We start from the raw sequence: 25980 nt of genomic DNA, 5'->3' as shown, positions 1-25980 counted from the left end.
AATAGAAATAGTCATAAGAAAAGCCCAAAGACAAAAAGGAAAACGTTTCTTATTTTTTTAAACTCGTTCATGCTTTAGTTTACCCAAGCAAAGGTGCAGTATGAACTACAATATGACTGAACATGAAACGCATACATAGATGGGAACATAGATGCAAAATTTATGCTATAGCGATCCTGACTGAAATACAGTGGGATGCAAAAGTTTGGACAACCTTGTTAATAGTCATTATTTTCCTGTATAAATCGTTGGTTGTTACAATAAAAAATGTCAGTTAAATATATCATATAGGAGACACACACAGTGATATTTAGGAAGTGAAATGAAGTTTATTGGATTTACAGAAAGTGTGCAATAATTGTTTAAACAAAATCAGGCAGGAGCATAAATTTGGGCACTGTTGTCATTTTATTGATTCCAAAACCTTTAGAACTAATTATTGGAACTCAAATTGGCTTGGTAAGCTCAGTGACCCCTGACCAAAATACACAGGTGAATCCAATAATAAGAAAGAGTATTTAAGGGGGTCAATTGTAAGTTTCCCTCTTTTAATTTTCTCTGATGAGTAGCAACATGGGGGTCTAAAAACAACTCTCAAATGACCTGAAGACAAAGATTGTTCACCATCATGGTTTAAGGGAAGGATACAAAAATGTCTCAGAGATTTAAGCCGTCTGTTTCCACTGTTAGGAACATATTGAGAAAATGGACGACCACAGGCTCAGTTCAAGTTAAGGCTCGAAGTGGCAGACCAAGAAAAATCTCAGATAGACAGAAGCGACGAACAGTGAGAACAGTCAGAGTCAACCCACAGACCAGCACCAAAGACCTACAACATCATCTTGCAGCAGATGGAGTCACTGTGCATCGTTCAACCATTCAGCACACTTTACACAAGGAGATGCTGTATGCGAGAGTGATGCAGAGGAAGTCTTTTCTCTGCCCACAGCACAAACAGAGCCGCTTGAGGTTTGCTAAAGCACATTTGGAATAAGGTGCTGTGGACTGATGAAAGTAAAATTTAGTTATTAGGGCATAACAAGGGGCGTTATGCATGGAGGAAAAAGAACACAGCATTCCAAGAAAAACACCTGCTACCTACAGTAAAATATGGTGGTGGCTCCATCATGCTGTGGGGCTGTGTGGCCAGTGCAGGGACTGGGAATCTTGTGAAAGTTGAGGGACACATGGATTCCACTCAGTATCAGCAGATTCTGGAGACCAATGTCCAGGAATCCGTGGCAAAGCTGAAGCTGCGCCAGGGCTGGATTTTTCAACAAGAAACACTACTCAAAACCCACAAAGGCATTCATGCAGAGGAACAAGTACAACGTTCTGGAACGGCCATCTCAGTCCCCAGACCTGAATATTACTGAAAATCTGTCTTGAGTTAAAGAGAGCTGTCCATGCTCAGAAGCCATCAAACCTGAATGAACTAGAGATGTTTTGTAAAGAGGAATGGTCCAAAATACCTTCAACCACACATTGGAACCTACAGGAAGCGTTTAGAGGCTGTAATTTCTGCAAAAGGCGGATCTACTAAATATTGATTTCATTTCTTATTTTGTGGTGCCCAAATTTATGCACCTGCCTGATTTAGTTTAAACAATTTTTGCACGCTTTCTGTAAATACAATAAACTTCATTTCACTTCTCAAATATCACTGTGTGTGTCTTCTATATGATATATTTAACTGACATTTTTTATTGTAACAATCAACGATTTATACAGGAAAATAATGACTATTAACAAGGTTGCCCAAACTTTTGCATCCCACTGTAAGTAAAACCGTTAATGCAGTCATGCAACTGAAAACACAGGGAGGAGGGGGGGGGGGGGGGGTGTAGGTGTGTGTCGTACCCTGTTAGCAAGTGGCAAGAATCTGACAAAAGAACCACTGAATACCACCACTTGCATGACCATCATGATGAGGTCCACAGATGTCTCAGAGATCTCCACACAGATCAGCCGCTCCTCCAGAGGCTCTGAATCTGGAACATGCTGAAAAACAATGAAAAGCTGCTGTTAAGGAGCAGGAAATAGAAAAACTTTTTTTGGATGACTACAGATATAATTAAGTGATAGCTTACTTACAATATTGCTCCATTTCATCAGATTTCTGTACATGACCTCCTACAAAAAGATGTTAAAAGATATTGTCACACACATTGCTATTCTGTAAATTCAATTATCCAACTCATAAACTGTATGCAGTAAACAGCATACAGTTTTAGAAAATGTATAAATTATGTAACTATATCAAACATTTTGAAAAATTATCCAACCAAAATTGTAAAACACGTCCCTATCCCAAAGGTATAATTAAATTTTATTTATATAGTGCCAAATCACAACAGCTGCCTCAAGGTGCTGTAAGGTACATTGCATTACATTTTAAGGTATTTTTTAAGTCATAAATCAAAACATAACATCAAACAGCTTCACAATAGTACCGCAATGTGGGTAAAATTCGGGGCAGAGCATAACGAGTAAATGCACCGAATGAAAGTCAAACTAATTTGCGTCAAACGCCAAATTGAACAAGTGGGTTTTAGGTGCGATTTAAACAATTGAATAGACTCAGACGTAAGGACATCAACTGGGAGATTGTTCCAGAGTCCCCTTTGGGTGGAGCAATGTTTGGCACAGTGTGTTTTGGGGTTTAAAAGCCACAGAAACACGGTATCAAGAAAAAAAAAAAATGTGTCTCAACTGTTCCGATACTCCTGACACACACCAGATCAACTAAAGGTTTTCGCTTAGGCAGCGGTTGTCCTTCTCTCCTGGATTGGCTGGAGCTTCCGAGCTTTGACAAAAGTCCAGATAGGATAACCACATTTACTCAGGGCCTTCTTAATGTGATGTTCTTCTGCTTTCCTGGCTGCTTTGTCTGTGGGGATGGTGTTCGCTCTGTGTTGTAGCGTCCCAATGACACCTAATTAATCCTTGGTCCACCCCAAGGATCAGGTCCCCCGACACAAACAGAGTAACATAGTGTACGCTGTCAAGTGCCAGGAGGAGTGCCAGGATTTATAAATCGGGGAAACCATACAACCTCTGGCAAAGCGGATGACACCACACAGAAGAGCTACCTCTTCTGTGTGGTGTCATCTGCAGTTTATTTACACCTATAGGCCAGTGGACACTCTTTCAATGACGAGGATGTACACATCCTGGACAGGGAGGAACGCTGGTTTGAGCGCGGAGTCAAGGAGGCCATTTACGTGAAAAGGGAAAGACCATCTCTGAATCGAGGAGGGGGCCTAAGGGTACATCTTTCACCATCTTACAATGCTGTGATTGCAGCTACTCCCCAACTCTCTGTGAATGGTACTCATGGCCATTGATCAGTGGGCTTTGATCAGTGGTTGTTGATCAATGGTCATGAGAATTTGCATAATAATGATGAAGGAACCATTGTTCCTTCAGTGTATGGAACGCCAGGACTGCCATAATGAATTAATTAAATACACCATTAAATGATTAATTAAATGTGACAATAATTAATTAAAATTGGAATTAATTAAATAAATAGTTATGACACATGTAATTAATTAATTATTGACACATTTAATTCATTATTTATGTATTTCACATTTTAATTAATTATTGACACATTTAATTATTTAATGATATATTTATTTATTTCATTTTGGCAGTCCTGGCGCCTGGCTCTCATCTTGAAATCATTTTATCTGTCAGCCTCACCCATCAAACTTAGGGGGCGGGGTTAACGCTGCCCATGCAGCTTCTCTAACATTTGATTGGTTGCCGTGCAAAGTAAGTCAAAACAGGTCGATCCTAGATAATCGATTGCTTGTGTAGACTTGGGGCAGCCAGTTATCCCAGAATGCAGATCAAATCACAAGCAGCAATGGTGGTGGTGTAGTTTTAAAATACCCCGTTTTTCTGTCACCAGCTACACTTTTAACAGTGTTTTAGCCGCGAATGTCGCGACGTATGTCTGGTCAGGTTGTCAACATAGAACATGTTTGCAAAAGTGCTCAGATGTTTTCAGAGATTTCACTAGCTCTGCTAACAATTAGCATGCAGAGTGCACCCAGGGGGTTACGTTAACCGGTTTGTTTACATATTCCACTCTCCGTGTTCCACATGTTGCATTCGCAGATTCTCATTTTCACCGAACGATCGTCTCTTTCCGCCTGGTCTTGTGTCTCTGTGCTTCTGTAACATAAAGAACGAGCTGACATTTTTCTCACGAAGCCTGCGACCAGCTCAACAGACCCTCAGTTTACCTGCATGCATCCTCCTCCTCATCTGTCAGCTGTTTAACACCTGCTGCTAATTCAAGAAACACGCCTAGTTACCTGGTGATAGTCACAGTTTAACTGGGCAGCCGGTGCTCGATATAACGCAATGTCAGCGCATTTTTCTGCACAAGATAAGTAAATATAGTGTTTTCCCCGAGCGCAGAGCTGCTGGAGTTTGTTTCCTTACAGAGCACTTTATAGGCGAACCAGCGTCATCAGCGGCTGATGTCCAATCACCGGCACACAGCTTTGAAACCTCAGCTGAGTTTTAGCTCTCAGTGGTTAAACGCTGGACTTCATTCACTCAGATTCTGTCTGTCGGGTCACGTTTACGTCGCTGTTTTATTTACAACTGAGCAAATCGGTTTGGCTGAGGTTAAAGTTACATTTCACAACTGCATAGTTTCACAGACGTTTAATGGTTCACTGGCACATGTGTTAGACTGAACTATTCGCTTTTCTTTATCTGGTGTGTTTTGGATTTAACAGTGAATTTTGAGATTAAACTGACTTTTAAAATGTTTTTATACAAAGAGGAAAGAGAAGGCGCATTTCCACCGAGAGGAGCAGGGTTTGCAACAGCATGTTCAACATGAAGTCTGCAACCTGGACAGAAATATTATATCATCTGTTTTTTAATAGTTATTCAACTGTATTCTAAGCACCAGCTGTCTGTTAGAATGTGATTTTTTCTCTCTCTCTGTTGGCAGACGTATAAAAATGCGCAGGAAAATCTGACGTGCATGGCGAACTTCACCGACGATATTTAGGGAGGAATAAACACGCATCAAACATAAATGAACCATTTGCCTGTCTCCATAATTGAGAGCATTTTCTCTTCTTATGTCAACACTCTCTCTCTCTCTCTTTTTTTTTTTTTTGCTTTTTCGGTCATGTTATGTTTACCTGTCAAAGGCTTGTTACAAACTATGAAACACATCGTGCAGACTTCTGGATGTTAGAAGAAAACTAATACTGCTCATGAAGGAGACTAAAGGCAGGAAGGTGTCCTTTAAAACTAAACATGTTAATAGGACCTCCCTATTTATATCATAGTTTATGATATAGCACGTGTATTTCAGTAATAGCCTGCTGATTTCAGTGTAGTGGTGAACAGTCACACAGCTCACGTAGGCGTTATCTGTGATACTCCTTAACTATAATTTATCCAAGTTAACTTCAGTTAACCATTCAGACAGTTCTTTTGCAATGAAAAACATAAACACCCATGCTGCCGGTAGGTTTCCTCAGTGCCAGCTGTTAACATTATAGCTGCTTATGCAGTAACCATGGTAACCACGGACTGAGCGGCTGGATCGACGGAGGTCAGACAACAATTTTACATGTATGATCTTAAAACAGGACACAGCCACTATACGTGCTGGCCTCATATCAAATGTGAAGGCAGACTGAGTCTATGTTTGATGTTGTTTATATCTAATCTTCCTTTTCAAACATTTAAACAGCAGCGAGTCTGCAGCTGAGGGAATACAAACTCAAATTGTCGGAACAGGTTTGCTCGTTTCTTGGATTCATTTGGTGATTTATTAAATGTATAACTGTTATTCTAATCTGCTGCTGAGTCTCTTACACTTTTCTTTATGCTGTATATTTTCACATCTCTGGAATAGTTGGAAGTTAGATAGTCAGCTGGGAAACTTTGTGTTAACTCATGGAGCTGAGGATATCGTGGATATGCTGACCTCGCTGCGTGGTGTACAGGGCCGTTTACCCTCATGATTAATATTCACTATAAAAATATTAGCCGAACATCATGAAGTCTGTATGTGTTTCATAGTGTCGAACAACCTTTGTGCAGCTAAAGCCAGCAGTTACTACATGACGGAAACACCAACGTTATCTCTTTTACACGTTTATACATAGGTCACGCTGATTACTGAACAAAAACCCAAAGATCAGATGTTAAACAGATTTATTTGCTCTCTCGCCTCCTTAAACATGTTTTTAATGTTAGTTATAATTCAGAATTGGCGACTGAAACACGTAGGACACATAAGAACATCAGGAAATAAAACACCGATAAATATAACCTCAGTAAAAGAAGTCAACGGGGGTTACTACAGCTGTGTACCGGGGCCTGCGCTTTGTCGGTGGGATTGCTTGCGAGGCGAACAGGTCTATCCCACGCTTTGCCGTGAGACTGGGCAGACATCTCCGAAATCATCGAAGCACTTTTGCAAAGAGGCTGTATCTTGACAAACCGACCAGACACATGAAGATTAAACCACTACATTCTCGGCTAAAAAAACATATTAAAACGGTATTTGGTGACACACAAACAGGGTTTTTCAAAGTTCAGTTCTGTTAGCTTCTACATGCAGGTTGTTGTGTGCTAGAAACAATGGCCACCAGGCCAAAGCAATGGTTTTGACTCGATCAGCGTTAACCCCGCCCCCTGAGTTTGATGGGTGAGGCTGACAGATACAATTATTTCAAGATGAGAGCCAGGCGCCAGGACTGCCAAAATGAAATAAATAAATATATCATTAAATAATTAATTAAATGTGTCAATAATTAATTAAAATGTGAAATACATAAATAATTAATTAAATGTGTCAATAATTAATTAAATGTGTCAATAATTAATTAAAATGTGAAATACATAAATAATTAATTAAATGTGTCAATAATTAATTAATTACATGTGTCATAACTATTTATTTAATTAATTTATTCCAATTTTAATTAATTATTGCCACATTTAATTAATTATTTAATGGTGTATTTAATTAATTCATTATGGCAGTCCTGGCGTTCCATATCAGTGGGCTGGTTTCAGTCATTATGCAAATGTACTGTTTATAAGATTGGGGAAACCTGCAGTCAGCTGAGACTGAAGAAGTCACTTGGATGAGTGACGAAACGTTTCTCCCACTGAAAACGCTACGTCCAGATGAACAGAATCAACTTTTGGAGATGGTTGTCAACTGGTTGCATTCAGGTTATAGTCCCATATAAAGGCAAAGTTATCAAGCATGTATGTTATTTTGTAGTTAAATTGAAATCCTGCAGGAACAAGATAAAAATTTATTTCAGATTCTAGCTGGACTCTAAAGTTAAGAAATTGAGGTGAATTTGTATGTTTATACTACGTAACAGTTAATCAGTGTATTATCATGAACAGACTGCATGTAATTGCTAACTTAAACCCATTAATTCACAAAATGATTCACTGACTCTGCCTTATAGTTTGTTTTTTTTGTCGCAGTCTTGATACGCCAAAGATGGTAACTGACTGCGCGTGGCCACAGCCCTGGTCCCCACCTTTGAATAAACTACATCAAAGGCAACAAGACTGCAAGTTCATTGTACAAAGTCGCAATGGTTTTGGTTGTGCCAGTCTCCAACTATCATCCAACCATCTTCCCTATGATTTGATCATAGTTCAGCAAAATAACAGACCGAATAACACATCAAAGTTTTGGACGGAGCTCCATACCTCAGTGGATCCAGGATGCATGTCCTGTAACACGAAGTGGATATTGAGTATCTGACCTCCGACAGAAATAGGATTTTTCCTGTGCAGTTGAACAAAACTGGTACAGGCATTCCAGTCACTGAAGTACACGAAGGCCTGTAGGTTAGGATAGAAAAAGCCTCAGATAAAAATAAAAGTTTTCAATAAAGCTTTGTTTGATTTAAAAAAACAAAAACAAATGAGGAATATTAAAATGTCTGTGCTTGTGTCAGTCTTCAGCATCTATTCCTCACCCTCCTCTGCAGTGATAAAACGATGATCTTGTAGTACAGAGTATGAAGATTATGAACAGGGAAATGGTGCCACACCAGCTTGGCGACATCCTCGTGTCGGTAGTTCCCTTCTGGCAAACCGGTCAGCATAATGTGGGGGAAAACAGAGCCTGGAGGACGGTTTTTCTATAGGACACAAAGTTAATTCAAAGAGGGGGGGAAAAAAAGCAGAGGCAACACCTGCACATTGTGCTTCCTTTGATAAAGTCATTAACTATTTTATGCTATTTGATACTGAAAACAGTTCATGACATTTTACATAATTAAGCACAGATTTTCAGAATGTAATGAACATGGGATAAAAATGCAGATTTCATATATATTCATATCAAAATGAGGAGCATGGAGCTTAGAACTGGAGATCAGGGGTGATTGGACGATTGACTCAAAAGCATTACAACATTATTTCTTTAGCAATTAAGAAGAAAATGACAAAAGTTGGTTCAAAGAGAAGCATTTGCAGATTAAGATTCAGCCAGTTTCTCCAAACTTCCAAGGGTGGTTATGCAAACAATTTTCAAACCACTTTCTTAGCCAAATGTTATATCTAGTTGGTAAACAATATCTTATCACAAGTAATTAAAATTACAATTTTCTTGTTACTTGACCAGATTGGAGAATTTATATAAAAAAAAAAAATTTAAAAAAAAAAGTGCTTACCTGTTTTTTTGTCAGCTGGACCGTCACAAAATCTATAAGTCAAAAATAAACAGAGTCACATGTAAGAGCCACTTATTTCCTACATTTTGAATCTGGAGTTAAGTTCTAGTTTAATTTGTTTTTCTCACCTGGGATGACAAACCAAGGAGATGTGGTAGGGAACAAAAAGGGATACGTTTTCATTGTAACCCAAAATGGTGAAATGCTTCCCTGAGGAACGCCAAAATTTGCTGTTGGGATTGTTGCCCCTTCAGTGACAACCTTGCTGTCCGGCAAAGCTTTCGCTGCCAGTCTAGGTGCTGCACAAACAAAACGAAAAAAAAAAAAAAAGAGAGCTTTATTTTAATTTATTAAATGCTTTGATTTTGACATTTCCTATTTACCATCATATCATTCCAATTATTTTAAGATATTTAACATATAAAAAAAAAAAATAGTGACTAGCTGCTGAGGCAGTTTGTTTTTGTTTTCAATGTAGCAGGCAACAGAATTTTAAGTCAAGGTTAATTCTGTTGTATGCATGTATGGCACACGGTTGGTGTGGTCGTGATAATTTTGTGAGGCCACATAAAGGCTCAGATGAGCTTGCCAAAGTTCTACAAGTTGTCCCTCCATCGCTTGTGTCCAGATCACACGCTACACTGCCGTGCTGCTCTTTTCATCTTCATTTCTGTGTTTGCGTGTGCACAGTGTGAGAGGCTGCGTTGACACCCTCACGACGGCCGACAGGATTTCAAACAGGTTTGATTTTCTTATGACCAAAAGATTGATGCTCGGGAGCTGGTCGAGGTCGCTTCTCGTTACCCCATGTATACTACACAATGCACGACATACGATTAAGGTGAAAATCGGGCCGATCCCCAAAACTGTTGCACGACGGAAAAATCGACTCTAAATGGGCCAAAAATCACTCAGTGTATGCCCAGCATAAGGGTTACCAGTTACCCTTAAGGATATTTTTAGCTACCTATTATGTAACTCCCCATACATCTACATCTCATCTGCTTTATTTTATCCAAAAACAAAGACTTACGTCTTGCTGTGGATTCATTTCTTGGTATCTTAATCCTGTAGACATTATGGGCAAAGCCCTGTTTCAGGAGGCTGTACCAAACTCCGAGTCGATCAGCATCGTAAATGGACTCAAATTCAATAAACACCTAGAACAGACATGCATAAACATGAAAGATAAGAGAAGATAAGACAACAATGTCTTTTTTGTTTAAATCCTCGTAATCAAATGTATGAACAGGTGTGTTTTTAACCTTGTTGAGGAGAGGCAGGTAGTTTTTGACAGAACCGATTTTTTCCAAAGCTTCCCTGAGATCATTGGTCTCACTTGGTGAGATATTCTTGATGTAGATTACTGTTGATCCATCATCAGTTGTCTGCTGCTTTAAGAAGAGCCAGCAAACGTTCAAACAAATACAAAGAGTTTATTTTTGTTTGTTCATTTGATATGTTATATTTACAAATCTATGTATAATTCAGGGGAGAAAAAAAAGTTACTTACATAATTCACCAGATTCATCAGGGTGCTATAAAACCCAAGCTGAAACATGAATGTAAGAGAACACAGCGTTAAAGGCACTACGCTCTACGGCAAGACATTTCTTACTCTCTTATTTAATTTTGGGTAGTATCATTTCAAACATTTATTGTATGTAAGGTGGTATTTATAAGGCACTTCAGTCTGGAGGGTTTTCTTTTTTCCTTGATACAAATTTAGCAATTTGTGGCGCAGCACAGCAAAAGGCAGCGAAAGATTAATTTATCTAGTTGCATCATCAATAAATCATAATAATTATTCAAAGAACAGACAGTTTGATATTTTCAAGTTAAAAACTTGTAGCAAGGAAATCAAGATAGATAAAAGCTTTTTGCTAATGTTAACCAAGAAGCTTTGAAGTTTGAGGCAACATAAAATATTTTTAAAAAAGAAAATTTTAAGGCCTTAGTATGGTATTTACATGCTCTATTACATTTAAATAATCTAAAAATTCAATTGATAAAAAACCTACTTTAAACAATATTTTAAAGTTATTTAGTTAATTACCATCCTCTCAGTGCCTTATTTACTAATCTACAGGGATCAACAAGATTGTGCACTAGAAGCATGGCAATTTTTTCCAAACATGCCACAATATACAGTATTTTTGTATTAGTACGTACCGGATTCATTGGAAAGGAGTGGATTAAAAAATCCAAACAAAGTGTGGACCCATTGAGAATAATACTCTTCTCTTTTGACGCTTGAAAAAGCTTTTTTGCCTTCATCAGACTTGGTGCAATGGCAAAAGCCTAGAAGGAAAAGTCACATTTGTTATTATTCCAATTATTCACTGTGCACTGTATACTGTACTTGTGTGTATTTGTGTACTGTGTTGGTGTACACAAATACAAGAAAATGTAGGCTGACCTCACATAAAGAAACCAAAGAGAGACCTAGAAATATACCTGTGGGATCACTGAGTAATGCAGATTTATAACTTGGTACCTACCATACGCATTTGAGGAATAACATAGATGTCATCTTCTAGATATCCAAATTCAAATAGGGTGAGCTGATTGGCAACGTCCGCCTCTGTGTAGCAGCTATTTTCATATTCTGGCAGGTTTGTGATCAACATCACCTTCATTTTAAACAGGAGGGGAAAAGGAGAAATTAGAAGTTAAGATTCAGGAAAGTGAACTTACCCAAACTATTAAGCAGAATGCAACACAGGAGACAAAAGCATGATGACTATCTTGTAAAAAGAAATGTGAAATGCCAAAAGCACCATTTCTGAAAAACAACAACAACAAAAAACACGTTTTGTTGTCACGTTTGTTGACTAAATTTCCAAATTATCTTTACCAAAGTGGAAAAACATTTGTAATTTTTAAAGACATACAGATAACACTATTACTTTTGCTAAACATTGATAAAGGATATTTTACTAGATTTTTATTATTCTTTTCGCTACAACTAAAACTGAGAGATAGGTTATTCACACCTTTAAGAAAAAGAAGAAAAAAAAAAAACTTACCTTTGACGGCAATGTTTTATTATTTTTGAAACAATCTGCGAGGTAGAGTGAACATAAAAACAGTTAAATAAATGGGAGTTTTGATCCAAAAAAACCCCAAATAATGACCCACATACAGGCTTCTGTCATTACTTACTCAGGCGATTTCTATCCATGAGCTTTTCCATCTTCTCCCCAAAAGTCAGGTTGCTAAAACTTTGCTGTTGCTTGCCTGCTGTTGCAGCTGTTGGCTCAGTTTTGGAAGATGCAGCTACTGCAGTCGACACTGCTAAAACATTGCTGACAGTTTTTGACAGGTCCTTTTGACTTGTCACAGCAATCAAAAGATCTTAAAAAGGAGGAGAAGTTTTATTCAGATAGATTGCAGTATTTTGAAAAAGAATTTTAGAAGCAAACCTCATGAACATGTCCACAGGCAGACATAAACTAAAGAAATGGCAGCAAACTCAGTAGGAATGTGTTCATAGAAATGCATTGAGTCCTGTGAAAACTATTTTTCAACATGAGTGTATGTTTTTTCATTATCAGTAACAAAGACACAACCTGTATTTTGTGTCTCCAACAACACTGCCCTACATATTCCATGCAATACTAAAGTCACAACTAATAATGCTAATAATGGTGCCTAACTGTTACCTTACTTATTCCTAAAATATAGAGTTTCAGTTTCACAAGCTTAATGGTATCAAACATACCTTTTTGCTGTGCGACTGTGTTCACACTCTGAACCGTCTGCTTTGCCTCCAGGGCAGCTTCAGTTGAACTTCCTGACATTTGCAGGATTTTTTGTCCTAGTGCAGTTGTGGACTCTGGATCTGGCATCACACTCTGTCGGATCTGTGATGAGGATGGCATTTTTATAGTTGTCTGTGGTGTCTTTAGTGGTGTCTTTAATGGGGTCGAAGGTTTGGGTAGAGATGCATCTAGTATGGTGTCAGCTGTATCAATTGAAGGTTGATTCTCCTTGAATTTGGTTGCTAGGGCCTTTTTACATGCTCCAATCTCCAGTGATTCAGCACGTTTGGTATCTTTTGCATCTACATCAACACTGGTAGATTCTACTGGGTGCTTTGTTTCAGAAGCTGCGAGATTTCTTGTTTCAAGAACCTTGGTTGTGTTTTCAAGCACTGTTGCAGATTTTTGAATCTCCAAAGTTTCTGTGTTTTTGACAATGGTCTGTGTCGTATCAATAGAGCTTTCAACTTCCATGGACTCTGTCTCTTTTGTTTTTCCAGATTCTAGTGATTCACTGTGTTTGGCCTCTTTTGTCTCAGCTCTGGTCTGCAGTCTCTGAGGGTGATCAATTGTTGGTGTGGTCTTGGTTGTACTGGCTGGTGTCTGACCCTCACTCGATTTGGCTAGTAAGGCCTTTTTCTCAGCAAAATGTTCGACTTCCATTGCCTCGTCCACATCATTTTTGGCAGATCCAGGATCTTGAACCTTTGTATCCTCAAAGCAATCCTCAGTGTGTTTGGGCTCTTTTGTCTCAACTTTCAACAATTTTGCCTGCTGCTGTGTTTCAGAAACTGATACATTTTTTGTCTCAGGAATCTTGGTTTTCTTTTCGTGAACTATTCCAGATTCTTGAACCTCTGAATTCTTGTAGGATTCTGTTTTTTTTATGGTAGTCCGTGTTCTATGAGGTGTATGAATCGGATATTTTGTTGGAGATACATCAAGTGTAATCTGAGTTGTGCTGGTTGGTGTCTGATCCTTATTGGATTCGGTTAGTTCAGTTGTTCTGTCAGTAAAATGTTCTGTGGGCTGTGTCACTTTTTTATTCCCAGAATCAAGTGGTTCAGTATGGCTGGCCTCTTTTGTCTCAGCTTTGGCTAATTCTGTCTGCTGCTTCATTTCAGAAGCAGACGCATTTCTTGCTCTGTCTTCCGGCATAACTGCAGATTCTTGAACATTTATATCACTTTTGGGAGTCTTGAAGGTCTCATCAGGCTTATTTTCTGAAGCTTTAGGTTTGGGTGGAACATTTGTGGCATGAACTGTGTCCAACATGCCTTTTTGCTCCTCTTGACCCTTTTCGATCCTTTCAGGTGTCTGCTTTGTATCCAAAGCAGCTTGAGCTGAGCTCCCTAAAGTCTGTAGTGGTGTTTGTCCTATTTCAGAGGACTCTGGTTCTCGTAAGCATTTGCTACCGGAAAAACTTTCAATTTCCATGGGCTCTACGACTTTTGTATTCACAGACTCTAATAGTTGAGTGTGTTTGACCTCTTTTTCCTTCTGATTAACTTTTTCATCAGCCTGGTTCTTTGTTTCAGAAGCTGTTGCATTTCTTGTTTCAAGTACCTTGGTTGTCTCCTCACTCACCACTGTTGGCTGCTGAAACTTCATTTCCATTTCTGGTGGCTTTAAAGTCTCTACACCAGGCTTATCTTCTGAAGTTTTAGATTGAACATTAGTGCCCTTTACAGTAATTTCTTCCACATTTAATGTTGTTGAAGTTCCTGTTGCAGCCAATTGTTGTAATTGACTTTGAGGTTTGTCGATAGTTGAGGCCGTTTGTGCTTGGGCAACTAAGACCTTTGCACGAGTGACAATTGCAGTTCCTTTAATTGGATTCACAGTCTTTTTTGACAATTGGACCACCTTGACTGTATCTTTAGATGCAACTACAGAGCTTTTAGCATTGCTTTCAGATCTTTTGAGGGCAGGTCTTTGTTTTGAGACAGCATCACCCTGCTGCTTTCCTGAACTTTTGGAATCATTACAACCTTTAAGATTTGAAGCATCTTTCTTCTCTTGAACAACATTTACAGCTCCTTTTGCAGCTACTTTGCCTTGCTTTAAGGTTTTGGAAATCGGTTTTGTTGAGACACTTTTTGCTTTGGAAACCAAGACTTTTGCTTTAGTAACAAGTTTGCCTGTTGTATTTTTTTTGTCTCCAGATGACAAAGACAACGGCTTTTTAAAAGAATTTCCAGTTGAAGCAGATTTAGTTGACTTGACGATTTTTCTGTGAAGAAAAGATTTTAATAAGTGCAAATGACAGGAACAAAGAGAATCTCAATCGAGATGAAGGTCTGAATGTCAAGCATATCTTACTTCGGTGGAAGCTTCTGTTGTTTTTTGGAAAAGGTTGGAAGAGGCTTCTTTGTAACAGTATTCTGTAAACAGATTTAGTTTGAATAAACATGAAAAAGTATAATATATTAAATTACATAATAAAATTAGTAAAAGAAATACAGTATAATGATGCTACAGCAATACATTCCAAGTTTTGACAGTTTGACCATAATTAAAAAACAACTCAGAAAAGGTACAATACCTGTTCTCTGACAACAGTGACTGGTATTCCTTTTATGTCGATGCTCTTTAACTTTTTCAGTTTTTGAGCATCCTCTTCTTTCATGAAATTCACTTTTGCCTACATGTGCAAATAAACACACAAAGTGAAATCATTGTGATTATTTCAACCATCTAGACTATGTCCCCACTATATTCACAAACTAAAGGTCAGATTTACCATGTGGGGCAAATTAGCCAGAGACCACATTCACATTCAGTACCAAGACCAGCACAAAACAGTGGTTCAAAAACAAGCAGACATAACAGCAATCAACTAAACTAAATTTTAATTAGGTATAGGTTGTTTTTTTGTTTTGTTTTTTTAAATCTTCTCTTCTAAAACAGCACTTCAAATCATGTAATGGCATGTTTTTTTACACAAGCCTGAACTGTCAAATATTGCTCATAAAAAGAGATTTTTTGGGATGAAAAGCATGTTTTGCTGCTTGGATAATCCCCAACCAAACAGCAAAGCAATAACCAAAAACAGAACAAGGGCACTTCTATACATGTTTATGTAACTCAGAGTTATGTTAGGTTATTGTAAAACTTTCAGTCATGTAAAAGAGAAAGAGCAGGTTGATATGGGCTCAAATTATGGTCATAAATATTTTGTACTTGTAAATCAGGATTTGTATGTGTAAAAAGAATTTGTGTGTGCGTAAAAAAGATTTGTGTGTTAAAAGAATTTGTGTGTGTGTGTGTAAAAAAGATTTGTGTGTGGACTTAGCCAAAAAACTACGTGAGAAAGTCTGCACTCAAGTTTCAAGTTACAAGTACGGATTTTGACCCTATTTTTCTTCCTTTGATCTGATTGGCCAATGTCATGTCAATCACAAATTTAACTATCCAATCAGAGAACAGATGGGTTTGGCTGTTTGAGGGGTGCTTTTTTGAACTGCAGGTCCTTGAAGGGTAATAGTTTGAAGCTGGAAGATCTCTATATAAATATCTGGTAGAAGCTAGGTCCCCTAACTTTCAGCAGCTGAAAGGATAAAGTTGTGGTATATCAGTGGTTAGAAATACCATTATTACTTTAGGATTAGTTTAACACAACGTCAGGGCTGACCCGGGACCATTGCTGTGAGTCACAGTGCGCAGCATAAAGGTCCTTTCACATCGGACGCAGCATGTGCTGCTAATGCTAACTGCTAACTAAAAGCCAGGGATCCAGAATTTGTTGCACTGGCTGCTGGGCTCTGTGGGTTGTTGCAGCAGCTCTACCTGTACTAGATGCACCTGCTCCTTGTCGTTTCTATCTCTAATTTTTTTTCTTTTCAAGAGTTTTTTTTTTGCTGGTTCTTCAAATGTTCAATAAAAACATGTATGCTCATTCATAACGAAGGACAGCTTTGTAATTATCCCCACTAGTGAAGACTGTCATTTTCACAACACTGCCCCCCCCCCGCCGGAGGTTCGCAGCGCTGTTGAAAAGGTTCAGGAGATCCCTGTATTAAGCATGTAAACCTGTGACACAAAAATCAAAAAACTCAGACCACCACAGACTGTTTTCCTGGTGATGAAGGAAAACCTGGGCTGGCATGTAAAAGGGCATTTATTCCGTTCAAGGACCTGCAGTTCAAAAAAGCACCCCTCAAACAGCCAAACCCATCTGTTCTCTGATTGGATAGTTAAATTTGTGATTGACATGACATTGGCCAATCAGATCAAAGGAAGAAAAATAGGGTCAAAATCCGTACTTGTAACTTGAAACTTGAGTGCAGACTTTCTCACGTAGTTTTTTGCCTAAGTCCATACACAAATCTTTGTTACACACACACACACACACACACACACACACAAATCTTTGTTACACACACACACACACACACACACACAAATCTTTGTTACACACACACACACACACACACACACACAAATCTTTGTTACACACACACACACACACACACACACACACACACACAAATCTTTGTTACACACACACACACACACACACACACACAAATCTTTGTTACACACACACAAATCTTTGTTACACACACACACACACACACACACACATCTTTGTTACACACACACACACACACACACACAAATCTTTGGCTACGTTCACACTGCAGGCGAAAGCGCATCAAATCCGATTTTTTGACCCTATGTGACCCATATCCGATCATGCTATGACAGTGTGAACGGCGCAAATCCGATATTTTCAAATCCGATCTGGGTCACTTTCGTATGTGGTACTGAATCCGATACATATCCGATGTTTTAGAAAGCGACTGCTGTTTGAACGGTCAAGTCGCATTAAATCCGCCTTTTACGTCACCGACACAAGACTGAAGCCAATTATCAGCGCCAGAGAAGCGCCCGAGAAGACATCGCGAACGCTTCCTGGCCATCCAGTGTGGATGTCAGTGAAACTGTTGGGAAGACAACGTAAACATTTTATTTGTACTGTATAATCTGCAGATTCTGACAGAAATCTACAGCTATCCTTTGAAGCACCGCTCCTCTCTTAAACGGCAATAAGGATCATTATTAGGTTATTTACATTATTATGTAAATAACAAAATAACTTAAAGCAAAAATTGGGAAACGTGAAGACCGAAGTCTTTATATTAAGGGCCATCAGTCAAACAATACTGTTGCTCTGGGTCTAAACAGAGCGCGTTGTGTGTGACATCTTCTTTTGCGCATGCGGGCCGCTTTGAGCGTTCACACTAGAGCGCGTTTGCTGTCGCATTTTATTTGTAGTGTGAACGAGCAGACAAAAAAATCGGATTTGATCAAAAAATCGGAATTGAGCATTAAGACCTGCAGTGTGAACGTAGCCTCAGTTACACACACACACACACACACACACGCACACAAATCTTTGTTACACACACAAATTCTTTTTACACATACAAATCCTGATTTACAAGTACACAATATTTATGACCACAATTTGAGCCCATACATTGAGGTCAAGGGCATATGTACCACCTTCATAAGGTCCAATTAAAGCATTTCAGTCAGGTTGAGGTCTGGACTTTTACTATTGCACGGTCTAACTGTGGGGTGAATTTACTAGAACGTCCACTCCTGAGAAGATTGCCTTTGAATATTTTCCACTTGTGAAGAATCTTTCTAACTTTAGAATGGTGGACTACAAATAGTGGTATAAATAGCCTAAAAATACAGATTGACTGATAATAATAACTGACTATCTAAGATCATTGCTTATGTCTTTCCTCCTTGGCATTGTATTAACACACACCTAAATAGTCCATATGCTCACACTTCCTTAGAAACCTTAGAAATGACAAAGGGTGTACTTCCTTTTTCACATGACTCCATGTACCACATACCTTTATAGCAAAAACATATCAGCTGATTACTCCCACTATACATACCTCTAGCTTGGACCTGTACAGTACAATGGACTCTGTTTTTCCAAAATGTTCCACAGCAGCAACCACGTCTTCATGAGAAAAAGTTTCGACAATCCCATGTAATTTGACCATTGTTGAAGTAAAAGATTTACTAGCCTGTGCAACCAGACAAAAAAAATAAATAAATAAATCAGTAACTAACTATAGACTTGACTGTGAATGATTGAAACTAGTTCCGTTTATAATTTGTTTGGTGTAGACAAACACATCCTTGTCTGTCGACGAGTCCTGTTAGTCATAAGGAAAACTTTTCTTTTAATTGTTTCTTTCTTTTCCCTTTATCACAGATCAAAACATTTTCTCAGTGCCTTAGACCCAAAAGTTGAGGATGAAAGAAGGAACTATATTACTTAGCACTCCTTAACTGTTGGCAAACACACCAACCTTAGGCTTTGAAGAGGTACTTGCTTCACTCTTATGAAGTCCAGGTTTACTTTCAGATGACTTGGTGGTCTTCGCCTTCTTTGAGGAGGAGGAGGATGTAGAAGCAGAGGATGATAATGATAATGGTGACTTCATCTTGGCTAGCTCAGCCAGTATGACAGGAGCGATTGTTTCAGCTATGGCCTCCAGGTCAGACTTTTTTGACAAAGAGTGGAGACCTAGAAGGACAAAGATGGAAAAAGAGTCACACTTTGGTGGTTCATATGTCTAAACAGAGAAGGTTATCCTGTCAGTTGGAGTGTTTTATTAAAAAAAAAACAGAGATAGGTGAAATTTCTGTAATTTCAGTAGTTATTTTATTTATTTTTTAAAGTTAAATGGTAAATGGCCTGTATTTGTATAGCGCTTTACTTAGTCGCTATGGATCACATAGACAGACACACAGACACACATACATACATACAGAACATTTTCACTATACTCCACAGCAGTATAGTGAAAATGCTGTGGAGTATGAATTTGATTATGTTTGACAATGAAAACATACATTTGGAAGTGGGAGAAATGTATTAATTATGAGTATATTTTAAGTTATATGTATGTGCACACTGCCAAACCTGTGGTTTCCAGCAGCTGTTTAGCAAGTCTTTTTGTACTGCTGTCCAACTTCTTTTGTTGAGGCCTCTTTTCTGATGATGAGCTCTTATGACTTCTGCTCAGTGGCAAACGCTTATCATCTTGTCTCCTTGTCAGCAATCGTCTTTCATCACTCCTCTTTTGTAGTAACTGCTTCCCATCTCTCCTTTTCGGTGAGGATCGTCTTTCACGGCTCCTTGAATGTGATTGATAATGCAAGGAGGCAAGATAGTCCTTCCGTGGGGAGAAGGAACGAGACCGGGACCTAGAAAGTAAGAATCAAACATTTTTTTCAAAAAGTGGTTCAGTATGGCTGGCCTCTTTTGTCTCAGCTTTGGCTAATTCTGTCCGCTGCTTCATTTCAGAAGCAGACGCATTTCTTGCTCTGTCTTCCGGCATAACTGCAGATTCTTGAACATTTATATCACTTTTAGGAGTCTTGAAGGTCTCATCAGGCTTATTTTCTGAAGCTTTAGGTTTGGGTGGAACATTTGTGGCATGAACTGTGTCCAACATGCCTTTTTGCTCCTCTTGACCCTTTTCGATCCTTTCAATAAGGACATTTTCAAAACTGCCAATGAAATACCTCAAAGAAAAATTTCTATTACAAATCCAGTAAGGATAAAAAGATCAAACCTAACACTGATGCCATGATACAATTCACTGGAATGGAAATCTTTTATTTTTTTATTTTTTTATTTTTTTTTAAATCGGACCTGCGAGCACGTCTGGAGCTGTTTGGCGTTTGTGATCCACTACTGAGTTTCTCTCTTCTCTCCCCAGAGCTGTAGTGGTGGTGAGGGCTCTTTGAGCGAGAGCATAAATAGCTTCCATGTTTAGGCCTTCTGCCATCCAAACCAAGGCGGCGACGTGGGCTGTGTGAGCGAGAACGGGAATGACTCTCACGCCTGGTTTTCTGATGACGATGCTGGGAAGTTTTGCCAGAGGTGGAGGACGAGGACTTCTTTCCTGTATTTGAAGCACTAATAAGAGCAACAGAGGTTTAAAAAAAAGAAAAAGAAACTATAAATAACTGTAAAAAAACAAACAAACAAAACCCTGCAAAGCTGCTGTACTTTTAATTTCCCAAAAGACAAAGACATTTACCTTTGGTACGTCAGTACTTTACCATCCCACTGTGGATATCTGTCAAAATAAATAAATAAATAAATATATATATATATAACAATATAAGGGAAATCAAAAATCTATTAAAACAGCAAATGTTTTAAAAATGTAGATTTCTGCAACTACTAATCAATCTTAAAAGCATGATTTCTCGAATGATCAATTAACCCTGGCAGATCAACCCTATTAACAATGTTGCTTGAGAAAAGTAGCTCACCTTACAATTTTTAAAACTGATTTTGATTACCTCTTCAACAAGCTATAGAGCAGCAGTCCCCAACCCCCGGGCCACGAGAGTTGAGGCTCAGATGTGAAATGTATGATTTTCAGGGTTTTTAGCGTTATTTTGTTGTCGTTTTTATCGTTAACTCTGTTTTCCTGGGTCTTTTCAGGTGTTTTATGAATAAATCTTCTTTTTTTTTCGATACTGGTACTTGTTTTATTTTGTTGTATTTATCCGCGACACCTTAAAGGCCGGTCCGTGAAAAATATTGTCGGGCAAAAACCGGTCTGTGGCGCAAAAAAGGTTGGGGACCACTGCTATAGAGGATATACTACCCATCTAAACTACTAACTCCAAAGCATCAGGAACAATGCTACGAAAGACTTTATAACGTTACAACCACTCATTCTGTTCAGTAATCCACTGAAACGTTAGGCCAAAACGTGTTCAGACATCCCCAGTTAAAGAAAAAGTTAAAAGAAGAAAAGACTGACCGTTTCCGAAGAAGTTTGCAGTTGTCAAGGTGAAAGCTGGTATTCTGGTGAAGGAGCCATTCCTAGTAGTCAGAACAAACATTTTAGATGGGCCTCATTGTCATAGCAAAAGTATTATTAACCACAACCGCTCGGGTGACGTTTTTTCTAACCATCTGACAACCAATGTACTTAGCATTCACAGCAGCCTTTAGACTTCTTTCAAAGTTTGGACATCAGCTGACTGTTCATAAGCCATAGTGGAAAGCAATAAATGTACATACAAGTATGATAAATCTATAAAGACAAAATCCTTAAAGATTGAATAATTTAGCATATTTATAAACAACACCAAATAGGATGGCATGGAAGACCACAGTCATGGATTTAGTAACAAAACAAAAAAAATACAGAAATGTAAAAAGTCTTGCAGGACTCTTGATTCTGCAACATAGGTCTCTTCTGTCCTATGTGTGAATGTGTCAATAAAAATGAGTCCTGAGGTTTGATGTCATTTCAGCAGAGGTCAGGTCTGGATGGAGATGGAAAACAAAAAACAAAAAACAAAAAAAAAAAAAAAACCCACCTGTAATTGGTATTTGGGCAGTCAAAGAAGAAGACCCATCCCCCTTTTTCTAAAGGTCTCGTATAGGGGTTTTTTTTATTTTATAGCACAGTAGTATGCCAAAGTCTTGAACCCCTTGTTTATTTATACTAAAACAGGAAGTAACTACAAGGACTCACTGAAAGTCTGCAAGCAATATCCGGTTGTTCAGTGATGACGCGACGAATCCTACTTCCGGGTCTAAAGTAGTCTGCGTTTAATATGGCTTTTGTGTTGTTAACATGTTTAATGTTATGTATTTTCTTCTATTTTATCTCAAAAAGCTCCTAAAACAGTCAGTGATCCCTGTTGACCTCCCTCTGCTTTTATTACCAGTAATCATTTATTTAAGCTCAGTTTTTAAAACCTTAGGATGTAACTACAGCCCAGCCCATGCAGCAGTATATGAATGACTAACCTCGTATTGTGGATGGATTGTCTCAGTTGTTCTCCTGGCTGAAGTTTGGTCCTTTTACAGCATCCTGCCATGCGATTACATTTGTTCCTGACCACCGAGAACACTCACGTTAACTTTTATCGAGTGGAAAAAAGTTAGCTTGTTTATATTATGCTAACATAGCTGTGTCGCTAGCGGTCACGTAGCACATCATTATATACCAGCTAGCCAAACTTCAGTAACCCTACAAACGTCACTGCTGTTTAGTTTTCTGTCTTCATTTATGCTGGAAGTGATAACAGAGCTGTACGTTTTAATTTGTTTCCAAAACCCCGCAGTCAGGACATGCTATATTGTATTTAGATAGAAGCTAGCGAGCTAACTCCCTGCTAACTTCTAACTCCGTTAAATGTCATAAATTCCGTTTTCATGGATGCCTGGATGTTAAACTAGAGCTGGGCGATATGAGATTTTTTCATATCACGATATGTTTTTTTCATTTCAGGCGATAACGATATCTATCACGATATAAGCCAAATAACTATATTTGTAAGATTTAAATGTGCCGTTGCTCACAAGTAAAATGTGAAATAATCAGCAGCTTGTTTTTATTTAAATATTTATTTCCCATAATAAGTTCAACAGGGTAGATGTACTTAAGGAACATGAGACTTTTTCAGATAAATAAAGGCAAATATTGCAAACTACACAAAAGGCAGCCGCTAAAGCGTTTAAGTTTCAAAATAGAACAAATGAAACAGACTAAATTGTCAATTCCACTTAGAAACAAAGTATTAATTCTAAAAATAAATCTTAGTTTGTTTTACAGAAGAACAGACAAAACTGACTAACTTTTGTCAATATCAAATAAACTGAGAACTAAAAGGAAATTCTCAATCTCTCCTTGTTGTATAGCTTAGCTTTTCAAACACTTTTAACAGTTACTTTAGTCTGACAAAAGCCGAATGACGAATTAGCGCTTCCAGTCAGAGACTGAGGCTACGTCCACACGTACACGGGTATTTTTGAAAACGGAGATTTTCCGTTTTCGTTTTAAAAAATAATCCCGTCCACACATAAAAGCAGAAATGAAGGAAAATGCTGCTATGAACATGCCAAAGCAGCAGGTGGCGCTAGATTCCTAACCGTGCAGAAATGTTGGCCAATCAGAAGTCTAGAAGCCTCGGTGGGAAAAAGTAAACAAAGCTGGGGCATAGAAGCAGAACCGAGTCGTATGCGTGGACGGACAGTAACTGTGTGTGTATATGTAAGCATTTAAACACTGCAGAGAGTAGAATTAACAGTAACAGTATTGTAGAAATTCATTTCACCGAAACAATAACGTGGCGCACAGTGTGACGCATGCACCAGTTTATTGTATTTCCAGACTTGCTTTCGGCACAATTTACAGTGCACGCTACTCTGTTTTTGTCAGACTTGAAATAGCCGAAATACCTTCACACTACGGAACTTCTATGGCTCTTCCGTTCGACAATCTCTCCGGCATTGGAACCATCATCTGTTTTCTCTTCGGTCACACTCGGTTGATTTTTCTAGTCGGCACACTCATTTCCTCCATTATGCGCTAGCTCCATTACCCGCTGGCTGCTTCCCAAACAAACACACGTGCGGCTTGGCACTTGTGCTGTACGTAACAAGTCACGCGACGTGACGCTGCGGCTGTGATTGGTTCGGCTCTGCGCTACTTAATTTGGATTGGCTGACCCTTTTTTTTTTTTTTTTTTTTTTTTAAGAGGACAAGAGCGGCGAGGTCTATCGCGATAGCTTAATTTCTCTATCGAGTAAAAGTTATATCGCGATACATATCGTTATCGTTCTATCGCCCAGCTCTATGTTAAACTCAATTGTTACACCTGGTAGAGCAGAACGCTGATCATTTTATTAAAGATGAAAGACTTTAGACAGTTTTTCAACTCTTAGTAATGCCATAGTGATCGTTTGATATATGGACCTGCAGCGGAGTTTAGGCCCAGACACGGCTAGTGACGTCAGACTGAACAATCGGATAGAAATAAACTTTATGAGGGCAAGACAAGAGTTTTTAATAACATCTGGATACCAATATTTGGAATGGTAAATTGTTAAATGGCCTGCATTTGTATAGCGCTTTACTTAGTCCCTAAGGACCCCAAAGCGCTTTACACTACATTCAGTCATCCACCCAGTCACACACACATTGACACACTGTTGATGGCAAGCTACATTGTAGCCACACCCACCCCGGGGCGCACTGACAGAGGAGAGGCTGCTGGACACTGGCGCCACCTGGCCCTCTGACCACCAGATGTTATTAAAAAAGGTTCTTGACAGCCACCCTTCCACTGAGACCATGATGAGGCTTCAGTGAACAGGAGATTGTTCAACTGAAGGGCCACATGCATGTTGCAGGTCTTTTTTTTTTTCCTGTCTCTGAAGGACATGACTTTCAGGTACTGTTTATCTGCTTTAAATAGTTTTTCCAATACTGTCACTTCTCTTTTCTTGCACTTGTCCAGCTTCCTCAAAATATTTTAAGGACACATGCTAAGGTTTTGGCTAATGGCTCTTTTGGAATCATCTTTTTGGCGCAAAACCACTACACGTTCTGCAGTGGTCAGAAAGTGTTATCTTTGGCAATTTACATGTATTTAACTAAAAATGTATTTCTGCAACAAGCTGACAAAGTGCGTAAAATTACAATTTAAAAAGAATTAGTTGCCTAGTTATCGGTTTTGTGTAGACACACTAGTGGTTCAACCTGTGGGCTTGCTGGATTTTTTTTTATTGGTTGAATCATTCATAGATCAGTGTTAACTGGTTTAACAAACAAACAAAAAACATTCCTCTGAAAATTGTTTGGTACAAGAACTGGAGTGAAATGAGTGAAAAAGCAGCCAATGTCCAAAGACAATCTTTGAAAGTCCTTCATAAAGCCTGGAGAACTATTGCTCAATACCATTTGCAATAACAATTGCATCTCTGGATCCTTGGAGAGGAAATGCAAGGGGCTCAAGACTTTTGCAGCATACTATAGAACATCTTAATTTTGCTTCACAATCTCAACCAATGACTGTCACTGCAAGATGACTGCTACTCTTCTTAAGACAGTAACTGTTCTTAAGTGGATGGCTGTAAACTAAATATGAATTAGGGGGAAAAGTCATCTTTCTGATGCTCATGTTCCTCAGATTTGCAGACTCTTCATCTTCACTTATCGTTTTCTTTTTGTTGGGCAGAAACTTCCAATTTGCCATTATTGTTAAATTAAATTAGAAAAAGGGTAACTATGAATTACTTTCAGACTAACGCAGCTCGGATAATCCAATCTTAACTATTTTCCCCATAAATACAACATCTGGCAATCTCCCTTGTGCCCTAAGTGACATGTTTTGACATGTCAACATATATGAATAAAGATGTTGTTTGAGAACCATTATAAAATGTTCCAGTTTTTTCAAGAGGCAGCTCTAGTAAGCTATATGAGCAGACTGATGCACACCCAGTCATTTTCTTCTAGACTGAAATATGACAGAAATCATTTACTTCATAAGTCTTGTATTTGTCCAAGGTGGAAAGACTTAAATAACAGATCAGAAGAATATGCTACAGAAATTTACATTTAAAAAAGCAGTCGTAAAGTTTGGAAGCAAGGAGGTTGTTTCACAAATTAATGTTGGTTTTTTGGTTCTTTTTAAAATTAACCAAAATG

General features: G+C 38.5%; 1 protein-coding gene across 5 annotated transcripts in view; it reads right to left on the bottom strand.

The window, feature by feature from the left end:
• Positions 1 to 25980, bottom strand: part of LOC309703783 (uncharacterized protein) — a 49696-nt gene that overhangs the window by 16075 nt on the left and 7641 nt on the right. For 3 of the 5 annotated variants that reach the window (XM_082528670.1, XM_082528672.1, XM_082528671.1), the window contains exons 3-24: positions 21292 to 21353; positions 20554 to 20592; positions 20163 to 20429; positions 19428 to 19711; positions 18811 to 19028; positions 18388 to 18522; positions 15012 to 15110; positions 14789 to 14850; positions 12427 to 14699; positions 11868 to 12059; positions 11732 to 11766; positions 11204 to 11335; positions 10875 to 11003; positions 10216 to 10254; positions 9968 to 10096; positions 9736 to 9862; positions 8831 to 9001; positions 8703 to 8734; positions 8004 to 8168; positions 7732 to 7866; positions 2095 to 2133; positions 1861 to 2001 (exon numbers count right to left, since the gene is read on the bottom strand). In XM_082528670.1, coding sequence (XP_082384796.1) covers positions 1861 to 2001; positions 2095 to 2133; positions 7732 to 7866; positions 8004 to 8168; positions 8703 to 8734; positions 8831 to 9001; positions 9736 to 9862; positions 9968 to 10096; positions 10216 to 10254; positions 10875 to 11003; positions 11204 to 11335; positions 11732 to 11766; positions 11868 to 12059; positions 12427 to 14699; positions 14789 to 14850; positions 15012 to 15110; positions 18388 to 18522; positions 18811 to 19028; positions 19428 to 19711; positions 20163 to 20429; positions 20554 to 20592; positions 21292 to 21353 — 4905 coding nt within the window. The remainder of the gene's footprint in view (positions 1 to 1860; positions 2002 to 2094; positions 2134 to 7731; positions 7867 to 8003; positions 8169 to 8702; positions 8735 to 8830; positions 9002 to 9735; positions 9863 to 9967; positions 10097 to 10215; positions 10255 to 10874; positions 11004 to 11203; positions 11336 to 11731; positions 11767 to 11867; positions 12060 to 12426; positions 14700 to 14788; positions 14851 to 15011; positions 15111 to 18387; positions 18523 to 18810; positions 19029 to 19427; positions 19712 to 20162; positions 20430 to 20553; positions 20593 to 21291; positions 21354 to 25980) is intronic. The other 2 variants (XM_082528673.1, XM_082528674.1) reach the window with 2 other exon arrangements.

This window comes from Aulonocara stuartgranti (assembly GCF_965226115.1).
Source record: "Aulonocara stuartgranti genome assembly, chromosome: 3".
Taxonomy (NCBI): Eukaryota; Metazoa; Chordata; class Actinopteri; order Cichliformes; family Cichlidae; genus Aulonocara; species Aulonocara stuartgranti.
The sequence above is the reverse complement of the archived record's forward strand: the minus strand, read 5'-3'. Positions and strand labels throughout refer to the sequence as shown.